Below are 21,114 nucleotides of genomic sequence, written 5' to 3'. Positions count from 1 at the left end.
TAACCTAACCTATAAAGATAGGTTAGGTTAGGTTAGGTAGGGTTGGTTAGGTTCGGCCATATATCTACGTCAATTTTAACTCCAATAAAAAAAAATTGACCTCGTACATAATGAAATGGGTTGCTTTATCATTTCATAAGCAAAAAATTAGAGAAAATTTATTAATTCATGAAAACTTGGCTTATTAGGCAAATCGGGCCTTGCATAGTAGGCTGAGAAGTGCGTTCTGGCTATTAGGTACGACATATATATATATATATATATATATATATATAATATATATACATATACATATATATATACATATACATATATATATTATCTACCAATCTTCTAATTCTGTATATAAACACTTGTATTTATATGACAATACTTCTACTCCCCATTTTATCGTTAATACTCTGTTATTAGTAATTCTCTTTCAACTAATACTCAACTCTGATTAACATCCAGTTATATATAATAATAAATACAGGTCGCATTTGGTCTAACGCGACCAAATAAAGTCCACTACGGACTCACAATAGCCCATGCTACTTGGAAATTTTTGTTCCGAGTAGCTGAATCTAAAACAACAAATTCAGTGACCAAATAAAGCTCTTAGAGAGGGTCAGCAAACGAAGAATATGTTTGTATATATTGTGGACAAAATGAAAATAAAATACATTGCAAGCACTATATGCTTCATATATATATATATATATATATATATGTCGTACCTAATAGCCAGAACGCACTTCTCAGCCTACTATTCAAGGCCCGATTTGCCTAATAAGCCAAGTTTTCATGAATTAATGTTTTTTCGTCTACCTAACCTAACCTAACCTAGCTTTTTTTGGCTACCTAACCTAACCTTACCTATAAATATAGGTTAGGTTAGGTTAGGTAGGGTTGGTTAGGTTCGGTCATATATCTACGTTAATTTTAACTCCAATAAAAAAAATTGACCTCATACATAGAGAAAAGGGTTGCTTTATCATTTCATAAGAAAAAAATTATAGTAAATATATTAATTCAGGAAAACTTGGCTTATTATGCAAATCGGGCCTTGAATAGTAGGCTGAGAAGTGAGTTCTGGCTACTAGGTACGACATATATATATATATATATATATATATATATATATATATATATATATATATATATATATATATATATATATATATATATATATATATATATATATATATATATATATATATATATAGTATATATATATATATATAGTATATATATATGTATATAGTATATATATATATATATATATATATATATATATATATATATACAACTTTAGAACACTTTCCCACCAGGAGACTCGAACCCTAGCCAGCACAGAAGCCTTCCAGCAACTTGCATAACAGGTACGCCTTAACCCGCTCCACCACCTACTCAGACCCTTAAAAGAGATGGTAATTTCGGAGTATTTAAATACACCAAAGATCACCACCTCCCAAGAGCACTAGAGCAAGTGAGGGGTCATTTATACGTTTATTTCATCAAGTCCCTGTTAATATGGGAAGACACAGTGTCTATGCTTAAGGCACAACTCTTCTAAACACGAGAGTGAAGTATACAACTTTAGAACACTTTCCCACCAGGAGACTCGAACCCTATCCAGCACAGAAGCCTTCCAGCAACTGGCATAACAGGTACGCCTTAACCCGCTCCACCACCTACTCAGACCCTTAAAAGAGATGGTAATTTCGGAGTATTTAAATACACCAAAGATCACCACCTCCCAAGAGCACTAGAGCAAGTGAGGGGTCATTTATACGTTTATTTCATCAAGTCCCTGTTAATATGGGAAGGCACAGTGTCTATGCTTAAGGCACAACTCTTCTAAACACGAGAGTGAAGTATACAACTTTAGAACACTTTCCCACCAGGAGACTCGAACCCTAGCCAGCACAGAAGCCTTCCAGCAACTGGCATAACAGGTACGCCTTAACCCGCTCCACCACCTACTCAGACCCTTAAAAGAGATGGTAATTTCGGAGTATTTAAATACACCAAAGATCACCACCTCCCAAGAGCACTAGAGCAAGTGAGGGGTCATTTATACGTTTATTTCATCAAGTCCCTGTTAATATGGGAAGACACAGTGTCTATGCTTAAGGCACAACTTGATCTTTGGTGTATTTAAATACTCCGAAATTACCATCTCTTTTAAGGGTCTGAGTAGGTGGTGGAGCGGGTTAAGGCGTACCTGTTATGCCAGTTGCTGGAAGGCTTCTGTGCTGGCTAGGGTTCGAGTCTCCTGGTGGGAAAGTGTTCTAAAGTTGTATACTTCACTCCCGTGTTTAGAAGAGTTGTGCCTTATATATATATATATATATATATATATATATATATATATATATATATATATATATATATATATATATATATATATATATATATATATATATATATATATATATATATATATATATATATATATATATATATATATATATATATATATATATATATACGAACAAGCCTGAATGGTCCCCAGGACTATATGCAACTGAAATCTCACACCCCAGAAGTGACTCGAACCCATACTCCCAGGAGCAACGCAACTGGTATCTACAGGACGCCTTAATCCGCTTGACCATCACAACCGGACATAAGGAAGTGATAGCCGAAGTTATTTGAACCACTTCCCCGTCTTAACATATATGTATAACGGATCAAACAGGTGGGTGTGCAGTGTATGGCATACAACGGCAGTGAGGGCCACGCTGGCGCCCTTTAGGCCTCCCAAGGCTAAGGTGTGGGGGAGGAGGGGGTGTTGTTGTTCGGTCGGGCGAGGGGGGGTCACCCATGTGCCACCCAGTGTTTATATGTTTATTTATTCGTTTGGGAAAGAAAAATAAAAATAAAAATCAGCAATCATGTTCAGAGCTAATAGAGCCCACAGTGTGTTGGATTACAAGTGTCTGATTCATTCACCATTGTGCAGTGATATACAAGAAAATTATACCTGTGTTTAAGTGTCACCCAGACCCCCCCTCAAGCTGAGCGAGGCCCGGTCAACCCCCACCTCCTCCCCACCCGCCGGCCTGACCGCACCACAGTACCTCCTGCCATCCCACCACCCTGCCCACCCTGTGCCTGGGTGTCTCCCACCCACCTATTCACCGCCCACACAGTGCTTGTTGCAGGGATGTGTTACCCTCCATGCACCCAGATATGGCATACGTCACAGCAGGCATTCAGGTTCCTCCCAAAAGAGAGGGAGACACAAGTACTCATACGAGTGGTGAGTGTGAGGGGACAGCTAGCCACCCCTCCTGCCACCACCCGTGTCCACCTCTGCCGCCACCACCCCTATCATCCCTCCCACGCCGGCCGATGTCTCAGCCCGCCCGGGGGATGGAGGGGACTCCACCAACTAACCAGGAACCCCTCAGCCAAGAACACGGTCATGGGAACAGTGCATCCGGACGTGCAACCATAAGACCCAGACGAACGTGTCGGGTGTGTGACGAATCTCACAGCCTTAGAAACGATGGAACCCTACGTCAACACAACAACTGTGAGGGTTTACTGACGGTACCTGTAGAGAGGGAAGGCCCACAGGTCCCCCCCCGGCACCCCCACACATTCCAGCAAACTTCATGTCATCAGATGACCTCCTGGGGGCCATCAAAGCATCCACCACCAGAACTCTTCCTCACATTCCTAAAGCAGCGCGCCCATTTGCAGCAGGGAAATATACAGACCTTCTAAGGAAAGTGAATGAACGGTCTGCAAATCTTAATGCCGCGGCCACCACCAAAGTATGGCATAATTTGCTCCTGTTGGGCAATATTTGCTTAGGCGTACCTGCAAGAGGACGCAAGTCACTAGCCTCATCAGTCACTAGGGCAATAAATAATTTCCCCAGAGCTGACAACTTGATCCCCATCCCTCCTCAACGCAAAAACCGTCGTGGCAGACCCAAGAGTTCCAATGACAATTATAAACTAGGAACACAAGTAACCAAAAAAATTGCAGAGGGCAACACAGTAGGAGCAATTAGGTTACTTACCAGCGAAGACACAATCGCCCCTAGAAATCCCGCTACCGCCAACTCACTGAGAGAGAAGCACACTCCTAGAGTACCGTGGGAATCCACTGCTCAGGACACAAATGTCCCAGACATGGGACCTCTATTCCTCCAAGCGTCAGAGGTATACAAAGCCATCATTTCATTTCCCCCAGGCTCGGCAGTGGGATACACTGGAGTAAGACCTCAGCACCTCAAGGAGATGGTAAACCCAGTTCTCGGAGAAGTTGCAGAGACACTATTGTCAGAGATCACGAAGTTTGTCAACAACTGCCTCTCTGGGTTAATCCCAGATACAATTAAACCCTCTTTCTTCGGAGCATGCCTTTGTGCCCTTAAGAAGAAGGATGGTGGAGTCAGACCCATTGCCGTGGGTAACACACTTCGGCGCCTTGTTGCTAGGGCAGCTGTCAGAAAAATTAGCATAGACGCTGCAACGATGCTTCGACCCCATCAACTAGGTTTTGGTGTCCCCCATGGCTGTGAAGCAGCACCTCATGCAGCACGAGCCTATATCAAGCACCTCCCAGAAAATAAGGCATTAATTAAATTAGACTGTAAAAAATGCCTTCAACCAGGTAAAAAGGGATGTGGTACTGGAAACAGTGTGAACAAGCTTTCCTTCTCTACTCCCCTTCGTCTCAGCAGGGTACAGTAGGGAATCGACGCTGCTGTTTGGGAAACATGAAGTTGTTTCTGCAGAAGGTGTTCAGCAGGGAGACCCACTTGCCCCTTTTCTTTTTTGCATGACTGTTAAAGAGGTCACAAGCAGGTTGACCAGCGAACTCAACATCTGGTTCCTGGACGATGGCACCCTGGCAAGGACACAGGAGTCCCTGCTAGAAGATCTACAGTTGGTGAAATCTAAGGGAGAGGAGTTAGGACTCACCCTAAACCCACTAAAGTGTAAAATCATCTCATCTAGCCAACTAACCATAGATGCAGTACGAATCATATTGCCAGGAGCTCAAGTGATCGCTACCACCTACAGTGTGCTGCTAGGGGCACCTCTGGGCTCGATCGCCATTGAGGTAGTCCTCGAAGAAAAGCTGAACGACCTGAGGAGGATGGAGGGAAGAATAGGGGCTTTGGACGCCCACGATGCTTTGTACCTTCTCACAAAGTGCCTGGCTTTGCCCAGACTGACCTATTTCCTAAGGTGTGCTCCCTCCTTCGACAGCCCAAAATTAACAGAATATGACACACTCCTAAGGTCAATAACCGTGAAAGTGTTAAACCTCTCCCTGCAAGATGACCAATAGGACCAAGCAATGCTCCCAGTTAGACTCGGGGGAATAGGTATTCGCAAGGCGACACAGTTAGCATTGCCGGCATTCTTATCCTCGACCAGTGCAACAGGTGAATTAGTTAAGAAAATACTACCGGAATACCTAAGTGACTCCATTGGGATTCATGATCCCAAATTCGCGGAAGGAGCCGGTCAGTGGGTGACTCCTGTCAACTCTCATCCTCGAACCGACTTTTCCAAATGACTGCAAACAGTCCAAATGGGATAGCCCCATAGTGGAAAACATCGCCACATCATTGCTGGAGGCAGCTTCCAAGAAGGACAAAGCGCGTCTTCTAGCTGTGCCAGCGCCCTACGCCGGGGACTTCCTGTTGGCAGTACCTAATTCCGCCTAGGGCACCCGCCTGGACCATCGGACCCTAAGTATTGGTGCTGCCCTGCGCCTTGCCACCCCTATCTCCACCGAGCACCGGTGTATTTGCGACCATGCACGGGCAGACCAATATGGCAGCCATGGTCTCATCTGTCGTAAGACACAGGGAAAGATTGCCAGACATGAAGCAGTCAATGACATCATCAAGAGAAGTTTGGTTTCAGCTGGGTGCCCAGCACAAAGGGAACCTCAGTTGTGCATGCCTGACAAAAGCCAAAAACGCCCAGATGGAGGCACCCTGCAGCCGTGGAGGGAAGGTAAACAGGTCGTGTGGGACTACACGTGTGCATCTACATTTGTTGATACCTATCTACCTTACAGCACAGCTGAGGGAGGCGGGGCGGCCACCTTCAGGCAGACCCAGAAAACTAACAAGTACAGGGACCTAGAACGTTGTTACAGGTTCGTGCCAATAGGCTCTGAGACTCTGGGCGCCTGGGGTAAATGTGCACTTAAGTTACTGAAGGAGCTGGGCGAGGAAGACTAGAGACCCAAGAGCGGCCAGTTTCATGTTCCAGCGCCTCAGTGTCGCTGTTCAGAGGGAAAATGCGTGCTGTATCCTGGGTACGCACCCGACCCCCAAGGAGCTGGACGAGGTTTTCGAACACTGATTGGTATATTGTTATATTGTTATATAAGTGTGTGTTTTCTGTAAACTGTAGCATTGCAATAAAATCAAATAAAAAATAGGGGTGGTAGGAGAGGAAAAGATTAAAGTATTCAGTGAGAATCCACAAGGTCTTCTCTGAACACTATTTATTTTCTTCTTTGAGGATGTGAGTCCCTTTAATTAAACCAGTGGTGGTACCCTTAAGTATACACACACAAACACACACAAACACAGACACACACACACACACACACACACACACACACACACACACACACACACACACACACACACACACACACACACACACACACACACACACATACACACACACACATACACACACACACATACACACACACACACACACATATATATATATATATATATATATATATATATATATATATATATATATATATATATATATATATATATATATATATATATATATATATGTATATGTCGTACCTAGTAGCCAGAACGCACTTCTCAGCCTACTATGCAAGGCTCGATTTGCCTAATAAGCCAAGTTTTCCTGAATTAATATATTTTCTCTAATTTTTTCTAATAAATGATAAAGCTACCCATTTCATTACGTATGAGGTAAATTTTTTTTAATTGGAGTTACAATTAACGTAGATATATGACCGAACCTAACCAACCCTACCTAACCTAACCTAACCTATCTTTATAGGTTAGGTTAGGTTAGGAGGCCGACAAAGGTTAGGTTAGGTTAAGTAGGTTAGGTAGTCGAAAAATAATTAATTCATGAAAACTTGGATTATTAGGCAAATCGGGCCTTGCATAGTAGGCAGAGAAGTGCGTTCTGGCTACTAGGTACAATATATATATATATATATATATATATATATATATATATATATATATATATATATATATATATATGTCGTACCTAATAGCCAGAACGCACTTCTCAGCCTACTATTCAAGGCCCGATTTGCCTAATAAGCCAAGTTTTCATGAATTAATGTTTTTTCGTCTACCTAACCTACCTAACCTAACCTAACCTAGCTTTTTTTGGCTACCTAACCTAACCTTACCTATAAATATAGGTTAGGTTAGGTTAGGTAGGGTTGGTTAGGTTCGGTCATATATCTACGTTAATTTTAACTCCAATAAAAAAAAATTGACCTCATACATAGAGAAAAGGGTTGCTTTATCATTTCATAAGAAAAAAATTATAGTAAATATATTAATTCAGGAAAACTTGGCTTATTAGGCAAATCGGGCCTTGAATAGTAGGCTGAGAAGTGAGTTCTGGCTACTAGGTACGACATATATATATATATATATATATATATATATATATATATATATATATATATATATATATATATATATATATATATTAGTATATTTTGGTAGCAGTCTTTCCTGTAGACATATATTATTAAATATGACCGAAAAAGTAAGATTAATAATTCTAACACGAATTTTCTCAATCTTTCGTACATTTCGTTTCACTGTTGGAGGTAAATCAAAAATCAATTCTCCAAAATTCATTTTTATTTCTAGTCTGACGCGACACGAGCGCGTTTCGTAAAACTTATTACATTTTCAAAGACTTTAGTTTACAAATACACAACTGAATAGAACTTACGCATCTCCGATTATATATCTACATTTGAGTGAGGTGGATGGGGTGAGGTGGCATTAATAGGGTATTAATTTCATCAACACAAGACAGAACAAGAGGTGGCATTAATAGGGTATTAATTTCATCAACACAAGACAGAACACGAAACAATGGGTATTGAATAGAAGTGTTTGTAGAAAGCCTATTGGTCCATATTTCTTGATGCTTCTATAGTGGAGCGGAGTCTTGAGGTGGGTAGAATATAGTTGTGCATTAATTGGCTGTTGATTGCTGGTGTTGACTTCTTGATGTGTAGTGCCTCGCAAACGTCAAGCTGCCTGCTATCGCTGTATCTATCGATGATTTCTGTGTTGTTTACTAGGATTTCACTGGCGATGGTTTGGTTGTGGGAAGATATTATATGTTCCTTAATGGAGCCCTGTTGCTTATGCATCGTTAAACGCCTAGAAAGAGATGTTGTTGTCTTGCCTATATACTGGGTTTTTTGGAGCTTACAGTCCCCAAGAGGGCATTTGAAGGCATAGACGACGTTAGTCTCTTTTAAAGCGTTCTGTTTTGTGTCTGGAGAGTTTCTCATGAGTAGGCTGGCCGTTTTTCTGGTTTTATAGTAAATCGTCAGTTGTATCCTCTGATTTTTGTCTGTAGGGATAACGTTTTTATTAACAATATCTTTCAGGACCCTTTCCTCCGTTTTATGAGCTGTGGAAAAGAAGTTCATGTAAAATAGTCTAATAGGGGGTATAGGTGTTGTGTTAGTTGTCCCTTCAAAGGTTGCATGGCGTTTCACTTTCCTTCTTATGATGTCTTCGACGAAACCATTGGAGAAGCCGTTGTTGACTAGGACCTGCCTTACCCTACAGAGTTCTTCGTCGACTTGCTTCCATTCTGAGCTGTGGCTGAGAGCACGGTCGACATATGCGTTAACAACACTCCTCTTGTACCTGTCTGGGCAGTCGCTGTTGGCATTTAGGCACATTCCTATGTTCGTTTCCTTAGTGTAGACTGCAGTGTGGAAACCTTCGCTCTTTTCCATGACTGTTACATCTAGAAAGGGCAGCTTCCCATCCTTTTCCATCTCGTAAGTGAAACGCAGCACGGAACTCTGCTCAAATGCCTCCTTCAGCTCCTGCAGATGTCTGACATCAGGTACCTGTGTAAAAATGTCGTCAACATACCTGCAGTATATGGCCGGTTTCAAGTTCATGTCGACTAAGACTTTTTGCTCGATGGTACCCATGTAGAAGTTTGCAAACAGGACATCTAGGGGAGAACCCATGGCGACCCCATCTACTTGCTTATACATGTGCCCATCCGGGCTCAAGAAGGGTGCCTCTTTAGTACAAGCTTGGAGTAGTTTCCTCAGAATATTTTCTGGTATGTCAAGAGGAGTACAGGCTGGATCACGATACACTCTGTCGGCTATCATCCCGATTGTCTCGTCCACAGGTACATTGGTAAACAGCGATTCTACGTCCAACGAGGCTCTTATCCCTGTGGCCCGTGTGCCCCGCAGTAAGTCAACAAATTCCTTTGGAGACTTCAGGCTGAAGGCGCAGGGAACATAAGGAGTCAGCAGGCCGTTGAGTCGCTTCGCCAGTCTGTACGTGGGTGTGGGTATCTGGCTAATGATTGGCCGAAGTGGGTTTCCAGGCTTGTGTGTCTTGACATTTCCATACGCATATCCAGGTTTATATTTCCCAATGATCTTTGGCAGGTGGAGTCCGGATTTCTTGGCGTTCACAGTTTCGATCAGTTTGTTGACCTTTGCTTTTAATTCGGTTGTAGTGTCCTTCGTTACCCTTTGGAACTTAGTTTGGTCAGAGAGTATGATGTTCATTTTCACCAGATATTCGTCTTTTTTAAGAATGACATATATTGGCGACTTGTCACCTCTTGTCGCCAAAGATCATTGGGGAATATAAACCTGGATATGCGTATGGAAATGTCTGCCACCTTGTTGGCCAGAGTTCGAGTCCCCTGGTGGGTTGAGTGTCTAAAAAGTTATAAACTTCAGCTACTGGAATAGGGTAGTCTGTGCATTAAGCATTTGGCACTGAGTTTTCCCATATAACAGGAACCGATGAAAGAGCATTAGAGGTCCCACACTATCTCATTGCCTGGGAGAGGATTGGAGTTCTGGTTGGTTAAATACCCCAGAATTCCTACCTCTCTTTATGGCTTTGAAGTATGGTGTAGTGGATACAGCATGCAACTGCCACCTTGTTGGCCAGTGTTCGAGTCCCCTGGTGGGTTGAGTGTCTAAAAAGTTATATATATATATATATATATATATATATATATATATATATATATATATATATATATATATATATATATATATATATATATATATATATATATATATATATATATATATATATATATATATGAAAGCACATCACTCATGATATGATCGAATCATCATACTATGAATCATACAATCTAAGCATCTAATCCACATCGCATATCCATATTGAACATCATCCACGTCTTTAAGAGTAAACCTAGTAGTTTTAAAAGTTCAGAAAATAAACTTAGCTTGCGCAGAATAGGAACAAGACTGACACCTTAACCCACTAAGAGAATTCTGTTAGACAAAGACAGTCAGATGAACAGACAAAGGGCAGTTAAGACAGACAGACAGACATTTCCCTACAACATATTCCAATAACTGTTAACCATGTTTAGGAGAATATGTAGAAGTGCTCTTTAAAAAATTATATTACTTTTGTGTATCAGGTAACTTCTTACTTGTTTTCGGTGCAATCAGTCTCACATTTTCTAGAGCAAAAACTTACTAATTCATAACATGCTACTCTTTATCAATTAACAATTTAATATTACATCTCTAACTCTTACTAAGTCAAATCATTCCAAGACATAAGTTTACAAAACTGTTTCATGTAACTACAAAACTTGCTAAGAAAACTAAATTTACAATTCTTTTTTTATGTAAAAACAAAAATACACTAGCATAATTTTTCTGAAATATAACTAACACCGTTTTTTTTTTTTATTTAACAACAAAACTAGACTAGTATAACTTTTCTGAAACAAAACTAAATTAAAATTGCTGTTTTATGCAACAACAGAACTATATGAGCATAATCGTTTCACAAAATCTATACTATGAATAAAGATATATGTAACAAAGGAAAAAGTAGAACAATCTCTCTGTATCATATCTAAACAATGAATACTCTTTTAATGTAACATTGAAACTAGACTAACATTTTTTTTTTAACAAACAACAAAATTATCTTACTTCTCTGTAACATATTTATACTATCAGTACTGTTTTCTGTAACAACTTAACACAAAGCATAATAAGGAAAATTTTTTACTAAAGACTAAACTTGCTACTCATTATCAGTTAGTAACTTTAGAAAAACAAACTACGATAAACTTATACTAATGACAATACTTGTTACTCTTTATCGCTTACCAACTTAAGACAAAACATTTTAAGAAATGGTAAAAAAATGTTTAATGGCTAATAAAAGTATATGGGATACTTTTGGTATCCCATATACCAAATATTGGTCTATAGTATCTAGAATATTAACTGACAGCGTCGAAGCCATCTCCGGAAGTATACATAATTGTTTCACGGTCGTGACATACAGATGATTATGCGGCGGAAATGAGGACAACCTCTAATAAACTAGATAAGGACAGAATGTAACATGCAACATATATCGGACTAATGCTGGTGAATGATGTACGAACATTGAGCTCCCCTTTTCAAAAGCACAAAATGAAGACATGGAACTGTGGAGATTTGTTACAAGAATGGTCCTAGCATTTTTGAACTGAGAGTTTAACTGATATTACCGACCAAGTGAGTGGCCCGTAATGACACTGTCGGAATAAAGAAACATAGCGAACGAGACAGAAAAGGGTAAAGTGTCTTGATGAGACAGAGAAGATGTTTAAGATGAACAATAACGTAAGAGAAAGAGAGAGAGAGAGCGCATGTAAGTTTCCTACATGCTGAAATTAGACTAGCATAGAACTTTCGTGAGTTTAAGAGCAGCCAGCAAGTTGTTTTAAACAGAGAGTAAAATAGTAGAAGCTGATAGAGCGCCCAGACTGGTGCATTATACCGGGAAGAGACGGAAGGTCTCCTTAGCAAAGTGGAACCTTCTGTTACTATGCCTTAAGTACCATGATCGACCGGATCAAAGTGCGATTCAGAGGGAACCGGACCCTTACCCGATCAGAGATCTTGGACTTCTAAAAACTACTGTTGCACCACTGGACGTCGTCGACGACGGAGGACCCCGACTGCTGTTCAGCATTACAAGGTCTGTTCGACCTTACCACCCTCACTGCTCTTGAGGATGCGCACCTGATCTTCACCCCACTATGTCACTACCTCGCAGTCAGGACAGTGTTTGTTTGGAGAGTAAATTCCCTATTCTTTGAAGAAGCTAGCCATCGACGTCGTCACCAGCATTAACGAGCAGAACACTTTCTTGACCGCTGTCACTGTTAAGTTCATTCCTGTAAAGGACAGCCACCTCTCCACGATGAAGGTCATCTTTACATCGCCTTTGGAAGTTACCTTTGCTATTGACAACGGCTTCCGGTGCTTTGGTATCGACAGTACATCTCGCCAGATCACCAAGGAGCACTACTACTACAGATTTCGTCAGTGCTTCAAGTGCTGCAGCTACGTGCACTTCCCAGTACCAACGGTGCAGCAAGTGCACCGTTGATACAGGAAGTGCAACGAAAGTCGTTGATACAGCACTGTATCAACGACTTTCTTCGGTGCCTTCTCTGTGAAGGTGAACATGCTGCCGTCTCCGCTGCGTGCCCCCGAAGACTTGAAGAACCAAGAAGATGTCCGACGCCAGGTAGACCTCCCCAACTCGTAGTGTACTAATGAGTTTCATCGTTCAAGCTGCCAACATCCCGGCGCTTCAGGAAGGTTGAAGAGCTACCGTATCTGCAAGCCAATGGGGACCTAGCTCCCAGTCCGCCAGCCCCTCATCAACCCAGCAGTCACCAGTTGCCACACTCCGGCCAAGCATCAATCCAACCTTCACAACAGGTGCCTGCTCACAATACCGTAATTAGTACTGTTTATGCACTAACCATTTCAGGCTGACAAGATAGCAGGCCCAAACTTCAAGGAATTCGTCTGAATTCTCAACAAACTCTACATTGCAAGTGGACTCCCAACATTTACTGTTTCAGAGGATCTCATCACGACTTCAACGTCTGCTACTACAACCTCTTCAACTTCTGACATCACCTTCTCTCCTGCTGTACTCGCTGATCTCCTGTCTCCTGCCTACCACCCACCCCCCCCCCTCCCATCAATACACACAGAATAGGTGTATTTGTGTCTCGAAGACGCTGTGGGATCCGTGTGAGGGCAGTTGCACATCTAGTTGCAATTCGTTTGACCATGTCGTGGGGCAATCGACTAAAGCGCGTCAGAGATCATCCCGGACGTAGGTTCGAACCCTCATCCCGGCCCCTGTGGATTTGTTCACCCCCATTAATCTGCACTGGCCACGCTGCTTCCTGAATCTACCGCTCCTACACTTCCTCAGCATGACGTCTCAACTGACTCAATGCAAACGTCTCCAGTACTAGCAAAAGCTTACTCGTCACCTACCCTGCAAACATCTCCAGTACTTGTACCAGCTTATTCTTCATCTCACCTCAGCTTTTCACTGGCTGATGATTCTACTGCCTTTATTGATGTTGAAGCTCACTCACCCGAGGCATCGAACCTCTACTCTCCTACTATGCAAGACCTGTTTCTGCAACGAGATAAAACCGCTTATGGATCCACTGATTTTAGGAAATTTACCAGCTGAATCTACAACAAGCAATATGAAGAACTTCAAGTGGACAATCCAAAACGGGCACGTGTGAGCCAAGTTCCTGCAGTTTCCATCCTGAGTGGAACGAGTCCACTTTCTTACCAAACCTCATCTCTCCTGACCTTCAGAACCTAAAAGCTCACCATATGCAGCTACGGCAACAGAGGAAGAAGATGATGAAGTAAGAAGAAAAAAGACACAAGAGAAGAAAGAAGACACCACCAGAAGACAGACTGACACAACCTATCTTGAGGTTATCTTGAGATGATTTCGGGGCTTAGCGTCCCCGCGGCCCGCTCCACAACCAGGCCTCCTTTTTGTTATACACACCACCAGGAAGCAGCCCGTAGCAGCAGTTTAACTCCCAGGTACCTATTTCATGATAGGTAACAGAGCCATTAGGGTGAAAGAAACTTTTTGCCCATCTTTATCCGCCTCCACCGGAGATCGAATACGGAATCTCTGGACTACGAATCCGAAGCGCTGTCCACTCAGCCCTAGAATGAAGAAGCACCGCCAAAGCCGGCCTTCCTGACCCGAATGAGCGCCTAGCCAGTTGTGGGATTGATCCAGAATCGACTCAAGACACACAACTGGGTTTAGCTCTGGCTCTTTCTTACAACTTCAGCGCTTCCCCTCAACAACTTCTCTTCAGCTGTCTCCACTTTCATGCTCGACCAACGGGTATCTTATCCTGTAGCTTCGTTCGTTCGTTCGTTCGTTCGTTCGTTCGTTCGTTCGTTCGTTCGTAGAAGCTAACTACGTCAACAGATTAAGAAAAGTTTTTGTGAAGGTGCAGATTGTAGAATGAGGTCATTCACAAGAAATCTCGATAGAGCACACGTGTATGGAAATATGAGGTCTGTAATATCAATGGAAAATGTATAATGATGTACCAGTGAATAACACAGTTCCTCGCCAGTCCAGTAATGCAAAGTGAGTCTACTTAGAATGTGATGGGACCTAATTATTATACACAGAAAAATCACATAATCGTGATATATCAATGAGAAAATTCTCCGGAGCAGTGATGAGGATTCGAACCTATGCGCTGGGTATTCTCTAGCGAACCTATGCACTAATTATAATATCATTTAACTGTTGAGAAATCTGAGAACTATGATATCAGTGTTGGACTACAACTAAGGCTCTGGGCGTGGAAAGGTAAGTTACACATATTAACACAAAACTCAGTAGCTTAGTTAGAATCATACTTATAAAGGGGGCAAATGTCCTGAGAGAATATTAATAGCCTTGGTGGTCCATTCGTTAAAGTATCGTATTACCTTTATATTATGTAAGCAATCATGTAGTTTTATTATTAAACGATTGTTATTGATACTTTGTCCTAATGAAACCTAATTTCATGAGAAAGTTAACGACGAACTAATGACCATGGTAGTTCTGCCTCATATATAATCAAATGTTCGAGATCACTGCTATCTTCAACATCTGAAGCTTGATTAAGTATAGTAGGCCAAAAAAAATCAAATTCCTAAGGCACAGCACATTGTTCACCGTAGCAGGCATTTTACTTTGGACTGATCTAGTAATGGTGAGGTAAAGTGTTCTACGATTCTTAGCCGAATCTCCATGAATCAACTTAATCAAATATCAATGGCTGAATGTTTATTACTACAATACCCACCGTTTATTTGTCCAACAACCAAGGATGCGCATCTCCATAGAACAATAACCATACTTTAGCATGACACAATTCTTGAGATGGTCGGTAAAACAAACCAAAAAAAGACTATCGGCCATACACGGCATAAAAAGAGATGAAAGACAATTGGACAGTAAGTTTGATATGAATTTATATTCAGACACAATCTTAGAAGATAATGAAGTGTGTATTTTTGGAAATAAACAGATGATTCGAAGAGGTCTTCACAGAAAATCATAATAATAAGTGTCTATGCCATAGAATACAAAAATTTGCATAGATGGAAGAGTCATAATTAAGTTTTATTCGTGATTTAGGTGAATAGTCTGCCAGGAAATATTGACTCAAAATCCCAGTTTTATGAAAATGAGCTTATTTAAGTTATATTTAGAATAACTTACATACAAAATTTGAAAATTAAAATGATTACAATCATTTTTTCTAACTAACAGACGAACGCACAATATATAATACATAGCATGGAAGTCTCCAGAATGCGGTAATGGCAAGAACTAAACAATTCACCATAAGGAAAAATCCAAATTGAAAAATTCACGAACTACAAAGCTTTATCGAAGATCACCTCGCTTCTGCACACACCCAAACCTGCACTAAATATATATTGAAAAGAACATTAACGAAATAATCGACAGCCACATTTAATAACGAGATAAATAATTAGAGAGAGAGAGAGAGAGAGAGAGAGAGAGAGAGAGAGAGAGAGAGAGAGAGAGAGAGAGAGAGAGAGAGAGAGAGAGAGAGAGAGAGAGAGAGAGAAAGAAAGAAAGAAAGAACAAAAAAAAAAGAAAGGAAGAAAGAAAGAAAGAAAGAAAGAAAGAAAGAAAGAAAGAAAGAAAGAAAGAAAGAAAGAAAGAAAGAAAGAAAGAAAGAAGGAAAGAAAGAAAGAAAGAAAGAATGAGATACAAAGCAGGCAAATAAGGAATCAAGCAAAATTATATATTACCAGCGTGTTGAGTTGCGGGTGGAGAGGTACTAGCCGCACCAGCTCCACAATAACAATGAATCACTGGAGTCATCTCAAGAGTTTTTATTTGCGCTGCAGGCGAAGCGCGGTTTCTCATTGGCCGTCGTCATTTATAAAATTCCAATTAGATCCACAGTGATTGGATGGGAGTCCGGGAGGGTGTGTCCTACTTAAAAAGTAATTGATGTATTTACACTAGTTTCCTGCAGCAGAAAAAAACAGCGAAGACTAACACACCGCAGAGAACACCTGAGATGACCCATACTCAGCCAAGAACACCAGAGTTTATCAACACCTAGCAAAGAATACAGTCCTTATCCATCCTTATCCATTGACTGATGAAGAAGATTCAATGTCAATGGATACCGGCAGAGATAACCCATACTCAACTGAAAACATCAGAGATAACCTATACACAGAAGTGAACACCAGAGTTGATCAACACACAGCAGAGAGCACCAACAACGACCATCACCCAACACAGACCACCAGCGAGAACCATCACCCAGCACAGAGCACCAGCGACGACCATCATCCAGCACAGAGCACCAGCGACGACCATCACCCAGCACAGAGCACCAGCGACGACCATCACCCAGCACAGAGCACCAGCGACGACCATCACCCAGCACAGAGCACCAGCGACGACCATCATCCAGCACAGAGAACCAGCGAGAAACATTACCCAGCACAGAGCATCAGCGACGACCATCACCCAGCACAGAGCACCAGCGACGACCATCATCCAGCACAGAGCACCAGCGAGAACCATTACCCAGCACAGAGCACCAGCGACGACCATCACCCAGCACAGAGCACCAGCGACGACCATCACCCAGCACAGAGCATCAGCGACGACCATCACCCAGCACAGACCACCAGCGAGAACCATTACCCAGCACAGAGCATCAGCGACGACCATCACCCAGCACAGAGCACCAGCGACGACCATCACCCAGCACAGAACACCAGCGACGACAAACACCCAGCACAGAGCACCAGCGACGACCATCACCCAGCACAGAGCACCAGCGACGACCATCACCCAGCACAGAGCACCAACGACGACCATCACCCTGCACAGAACACCAAAGACGACCAGCAAAGAGCACCAAAGACGACCGCCACCCAGCACAGAGCACCAAAGACGACCACCACCCAGCACAGAGCACCAAAGACGACCACCACCCAGCACAGAGCACCAAAAACGACCACCTTCCAGCACAGAGCACCAGCGACGACCATCACCCAGCACAGAGCACCAGCGATGACCATCCCCCATCACAGAGCACCAGCGACGACCATCACCCAGCACAGAACATCCGCGACGACCATCACCCTGCACAGAGCACCAAGGACGACCATCAACCAGCACAGAGCCCCAAAGACGACCACCACCCAGCACAGAGCACCAAAGATGACCACCACCCAGCACAGAGCACCAGCGACAACCACCACGCAGCCCAGAGCACCAGCGACGACCACCACCCCGCACAGAGCACCAGCGACAACCACCACCCAGCACAGAGCACCAGCGACGACCACCACCCAGCCAAGAGCACCAGCGAAGACCATCACCCAGCACAGAGCACCAAAGACGACCATCACCCAGCACAGAGCACCAAAGACGACCACCACCCAGCACAGAGCACCAGCGACGACCAATACCAAGCCCAGAGCACCAGCGACGACCACCACCCAGCCCAGAGCACCAGCGACGAACACCACCTAGCACAGAGCACCAGCGACGAACACCACCTAGCACAGAGCACCAACGACGACAATCACCCAGCACAGAGCACCAGCGACGACCATCACCCAGCAAAGAGCACCAGCGACGACAATCACCCTGCACAGAGCACCAAAGGCGACCATCACAGAGCACCAACGACGACCCTCACCCAGCACAGAGCACCAACGACGACAATCACCCAGCACAGAGCACCAGCGACGACCATCACCCAGCACAGAGCACCAGCGACGACCATCACCCTGCACAGAGCACCAAAGGCGACCATCACAGAGCACCAGCGACGACCCTCACCCAGCACAGAGCACCAAAGACGACCACCACCAAGCACAGAGCACCAAAGACGACCACCAGCCAGCACAGAGCACCAAAAACGACCACCTTCGAGCACAGAGCACCAGCGACGACCATCACCCTGCACAGAGCACCAAAGGCGACCATCACAGAGCACCAGCGACGACCCTCACCCAGCACAGAGCACCAGCGACGACCCTCACCCAGCACAGAGCACCAAAAACGACCACCACCCAGCACAGAGCACCAAAGACGACCACCACCCAGCACAGAGCACCAAAAACGACCACCTTCCAGCACAGAGCACCAGCGACGACCATCACCCAGCACAGAGCACCAGTGACGACCATTCCCCATCACAGAGCACCAGTGACGACCATCCCCCATCACAGAGCACCAGCGACGACCATCACCCAGCATAGAACATCCGCGACGACCACCACCCAGCCCAGAGCACCAGCGACGACCACCACCCAGCACAGAGCACCAACGACGACATTCACCCAGCACAGAGCACCAGCGACGACCATCACCCAGCACAGAGCACCAGCGACGACCATCACCCTGCACAGAGCACCAAAAACGACCACCACCCAGCACAGAGCACCAAAAACGACCACCTTCCAGCACAGAGCACCAGCGACGACCATCACCCAGCACAGAGCACCAGCGACGACCATCACCCATCACAGACCACCAGCGACGACCATCACCCAGCACAGAGTACCAGCGACGACCATCACCCAGCACAGAACATCCGCGACGACCATCACCCTGCACAGAGCACCAAGGACGACCATCAACCATCACAGAACATCAGCGACGACCATCACCTAGCACAGAGCCCCAAAGACGACCACCACCCAGCACAGAGCACCATCGACGACCACCACCCAGCCAAGAGCACCAGCGACAACCACCACCCAGCACAGAGCACCAGCGACGACCATCACCCAGCACAGAGCACCAAAGACGACCATCACCCAGCACAGAGCACCAAAGACGACCACCACCCAGCACAGTGCACCAGCGACGACCACCACCCTGCACAGAGCACCAGCGACGACCACCACCCAGCCCAGAGCACCAGCGACGACCACCACCCAGCACAGAGCACCAAAGATGGCCATCACCCAGCACAGAGCACCAGCGACGACCACCACCCAGCCCAGAGCACAAGCGATGACGACCACCCAGCCCAGAGCACCAGCGACGACGACCACCCAGTCCAGAGCACCAGCGACGACCATCACCCAGCCTAGTGCACCAAAGACGACCTCCACCCAGCACAGAGCACCAGCGACGACCATCACCCATCACAGAGCACCAGCGACGACCATCACCCATCACAGAGCACCAGCGACGAGCATCACGCAGCAGAGAGCACCAGCGACGACCATCATCCAGCACAGAACATCAGCGACGACTATCACCCTGCACAGAGCACCAAGGACGACCATCACCCAGCACAGAGTTCCAAAGAAGACTGTGAGGGGATTGTTCACCAGCTCACTTACAATAGTTCTCTTATGCCTGTGGGAGCCAGTACACTTGTTAAGTGCACTTGTTAAGTGGGCGGACTTAAAATTGGTATCCAGCAACCGAAACATCTAGTGTTTGGGCTCATGTGAGAGCCCCAGTCATCAGCAGTCCAGAAATGTTACCCTGGCCGGGGTAGCACGTCTGTGGACAGAGATATACCGATAGCATCATCTCATTGTATGGCTTGAGCGAGACGAGTTTGCGCGGGAACAGCTAGGCCTCTGCAGGCGTGGGGTGACCTGTGGGCCTCCCGCGCGCTAGCCAGTCGTCGTCATGGAAACAGCCGCCATCTTAGTAATCATCTTGAGCCGCCATGTTGGTCGGCCATCTTGGAGTTGCCCTAGGGGCCTTGCTACATCGTCGCTGATTGGTTGAGAGGGGTAGGCCGCTGTATGCCTTCCTCTCATTGGTTATTTCGAATAGAACGCGGGAATCGCGGGTGTAAGCTTCATTCTGAACCCAGCTGCCACTTTGTCAAGATGCTCTCGGTACTCAATTTGGCCAAATTGAGTATAGGGCGTCGTGGTGGCTTGACTACTCAACTGCTTCACCTCCAGCTTCACCAACGACAGCGGTCGTCACAGAATCCGGCCGAAGTCGTCGCATGGAGGGGAGAAAGACATTGTGTACAGTGGGTAGAGGAGATCTTGTGATCTGGGATTGTGGGGTAATGTGCATACGAGCAGTAACAGACTCGTAGATCCCATACCAGTGATCATAAAAAAATTCCTGTTAGTGCTCTGTAGCAGTCGATGGGAACGGGGAAATTCGTGTCAGTGTTTTAAGGCAGATTTCCCATGTTTGTGTAAGACGCTATCGTTGTGCGCGTCACCTGGGTACGAACGCTTCTCTTCACCGGTGGATCGAGGGTGCGAACCGAGCCGTGTTGGGAGTGGGTGGGGTTCGAGTGCGCGCCAGTACGTAAAATACCACGTGAGGTAGTACCACCGCCTACGCCACCAACCACTGCCAAGAGCGAGTCAGCCACCCGTAGCGGGGTGCCTGATGTATGGGAATGGTGTGTTAGCCGGCAGTATTAATGAATAAGTACCTATGTGTGTATTTCTGGTGATCAGTTAGTC

The 21,114-nt window shown here is 44.5% G+C and overlaps 1 protein-coding gene across 1 annotated transcript; it reads left to right on the top strand.

The window, feature by feature from the left end:
* Positions 1 to 13,371: 13,371 nt before the first annotated feature.
* Positions 13,372 to 19,752, top strand: LOC138369831 (protein starmaker-like). The gene is made up of 3 exons (XM_069333570.1): positions 13,372 to 13,417; positions 17,051 to 18,829; positions 18,938 to 19,752. The coding sequence occupies exons 1-3, from the start codon at positions 13,372 to 13,374 to the stop codon at positions 19,750 to 19,752; spliced, it is 2,640 nt and encodes an 879-aa protein (XP_069189671.1).
* Positions 19,753 to 21,114: the final 1,362 nt, after the last annotated feature.

Source organism: Procambarus clarkii, chromosome 30 (genome assembly GCF_040958095.1).
Source record: "Procambarus clarkii isolate CNS0578487 chromosome 30, FALCON_Pclarkii_2.0, whole genome shotgun sequence".
Classification (NCBI taxonomy): domain Eukaryota; kingdom Metazoa; phylum Arthropoda; class Malacostraca; order Decapoda; family Cambaridae; genus Procambarus; species Procambarus clarkii.
The sequence above is the reverse complement of the archived record's forward strand: the minus strand, read 5'-3'. Positions and strand labels throughout refer to the sequence as shown.

Excerpts from the sequence above, each read along its gene's own strand:
- LOC138369831 (XM_069333570.1), top strand. The coding sequence starts at position 13,372 with ATGTCGTGGGGCAATCGACTAAAGCGCGTCAGAGATCATCCCGGAC. Across the intron at positions 13,418-17,050 it reads CGTCAGAGATCATCCCGGAC|AGCACCAGCGACGACCATCA; the intron begins GTAGGTTCGAAC and ends CACCCAGCACAG. Across the intron at positions 18,830-18,937 it reads TCACCCAGCACAGAGCACCA|CCCAGAGCACCAGCGACGAC; the intron begins GTGACGACCATT and ends ACCACCACCCAG.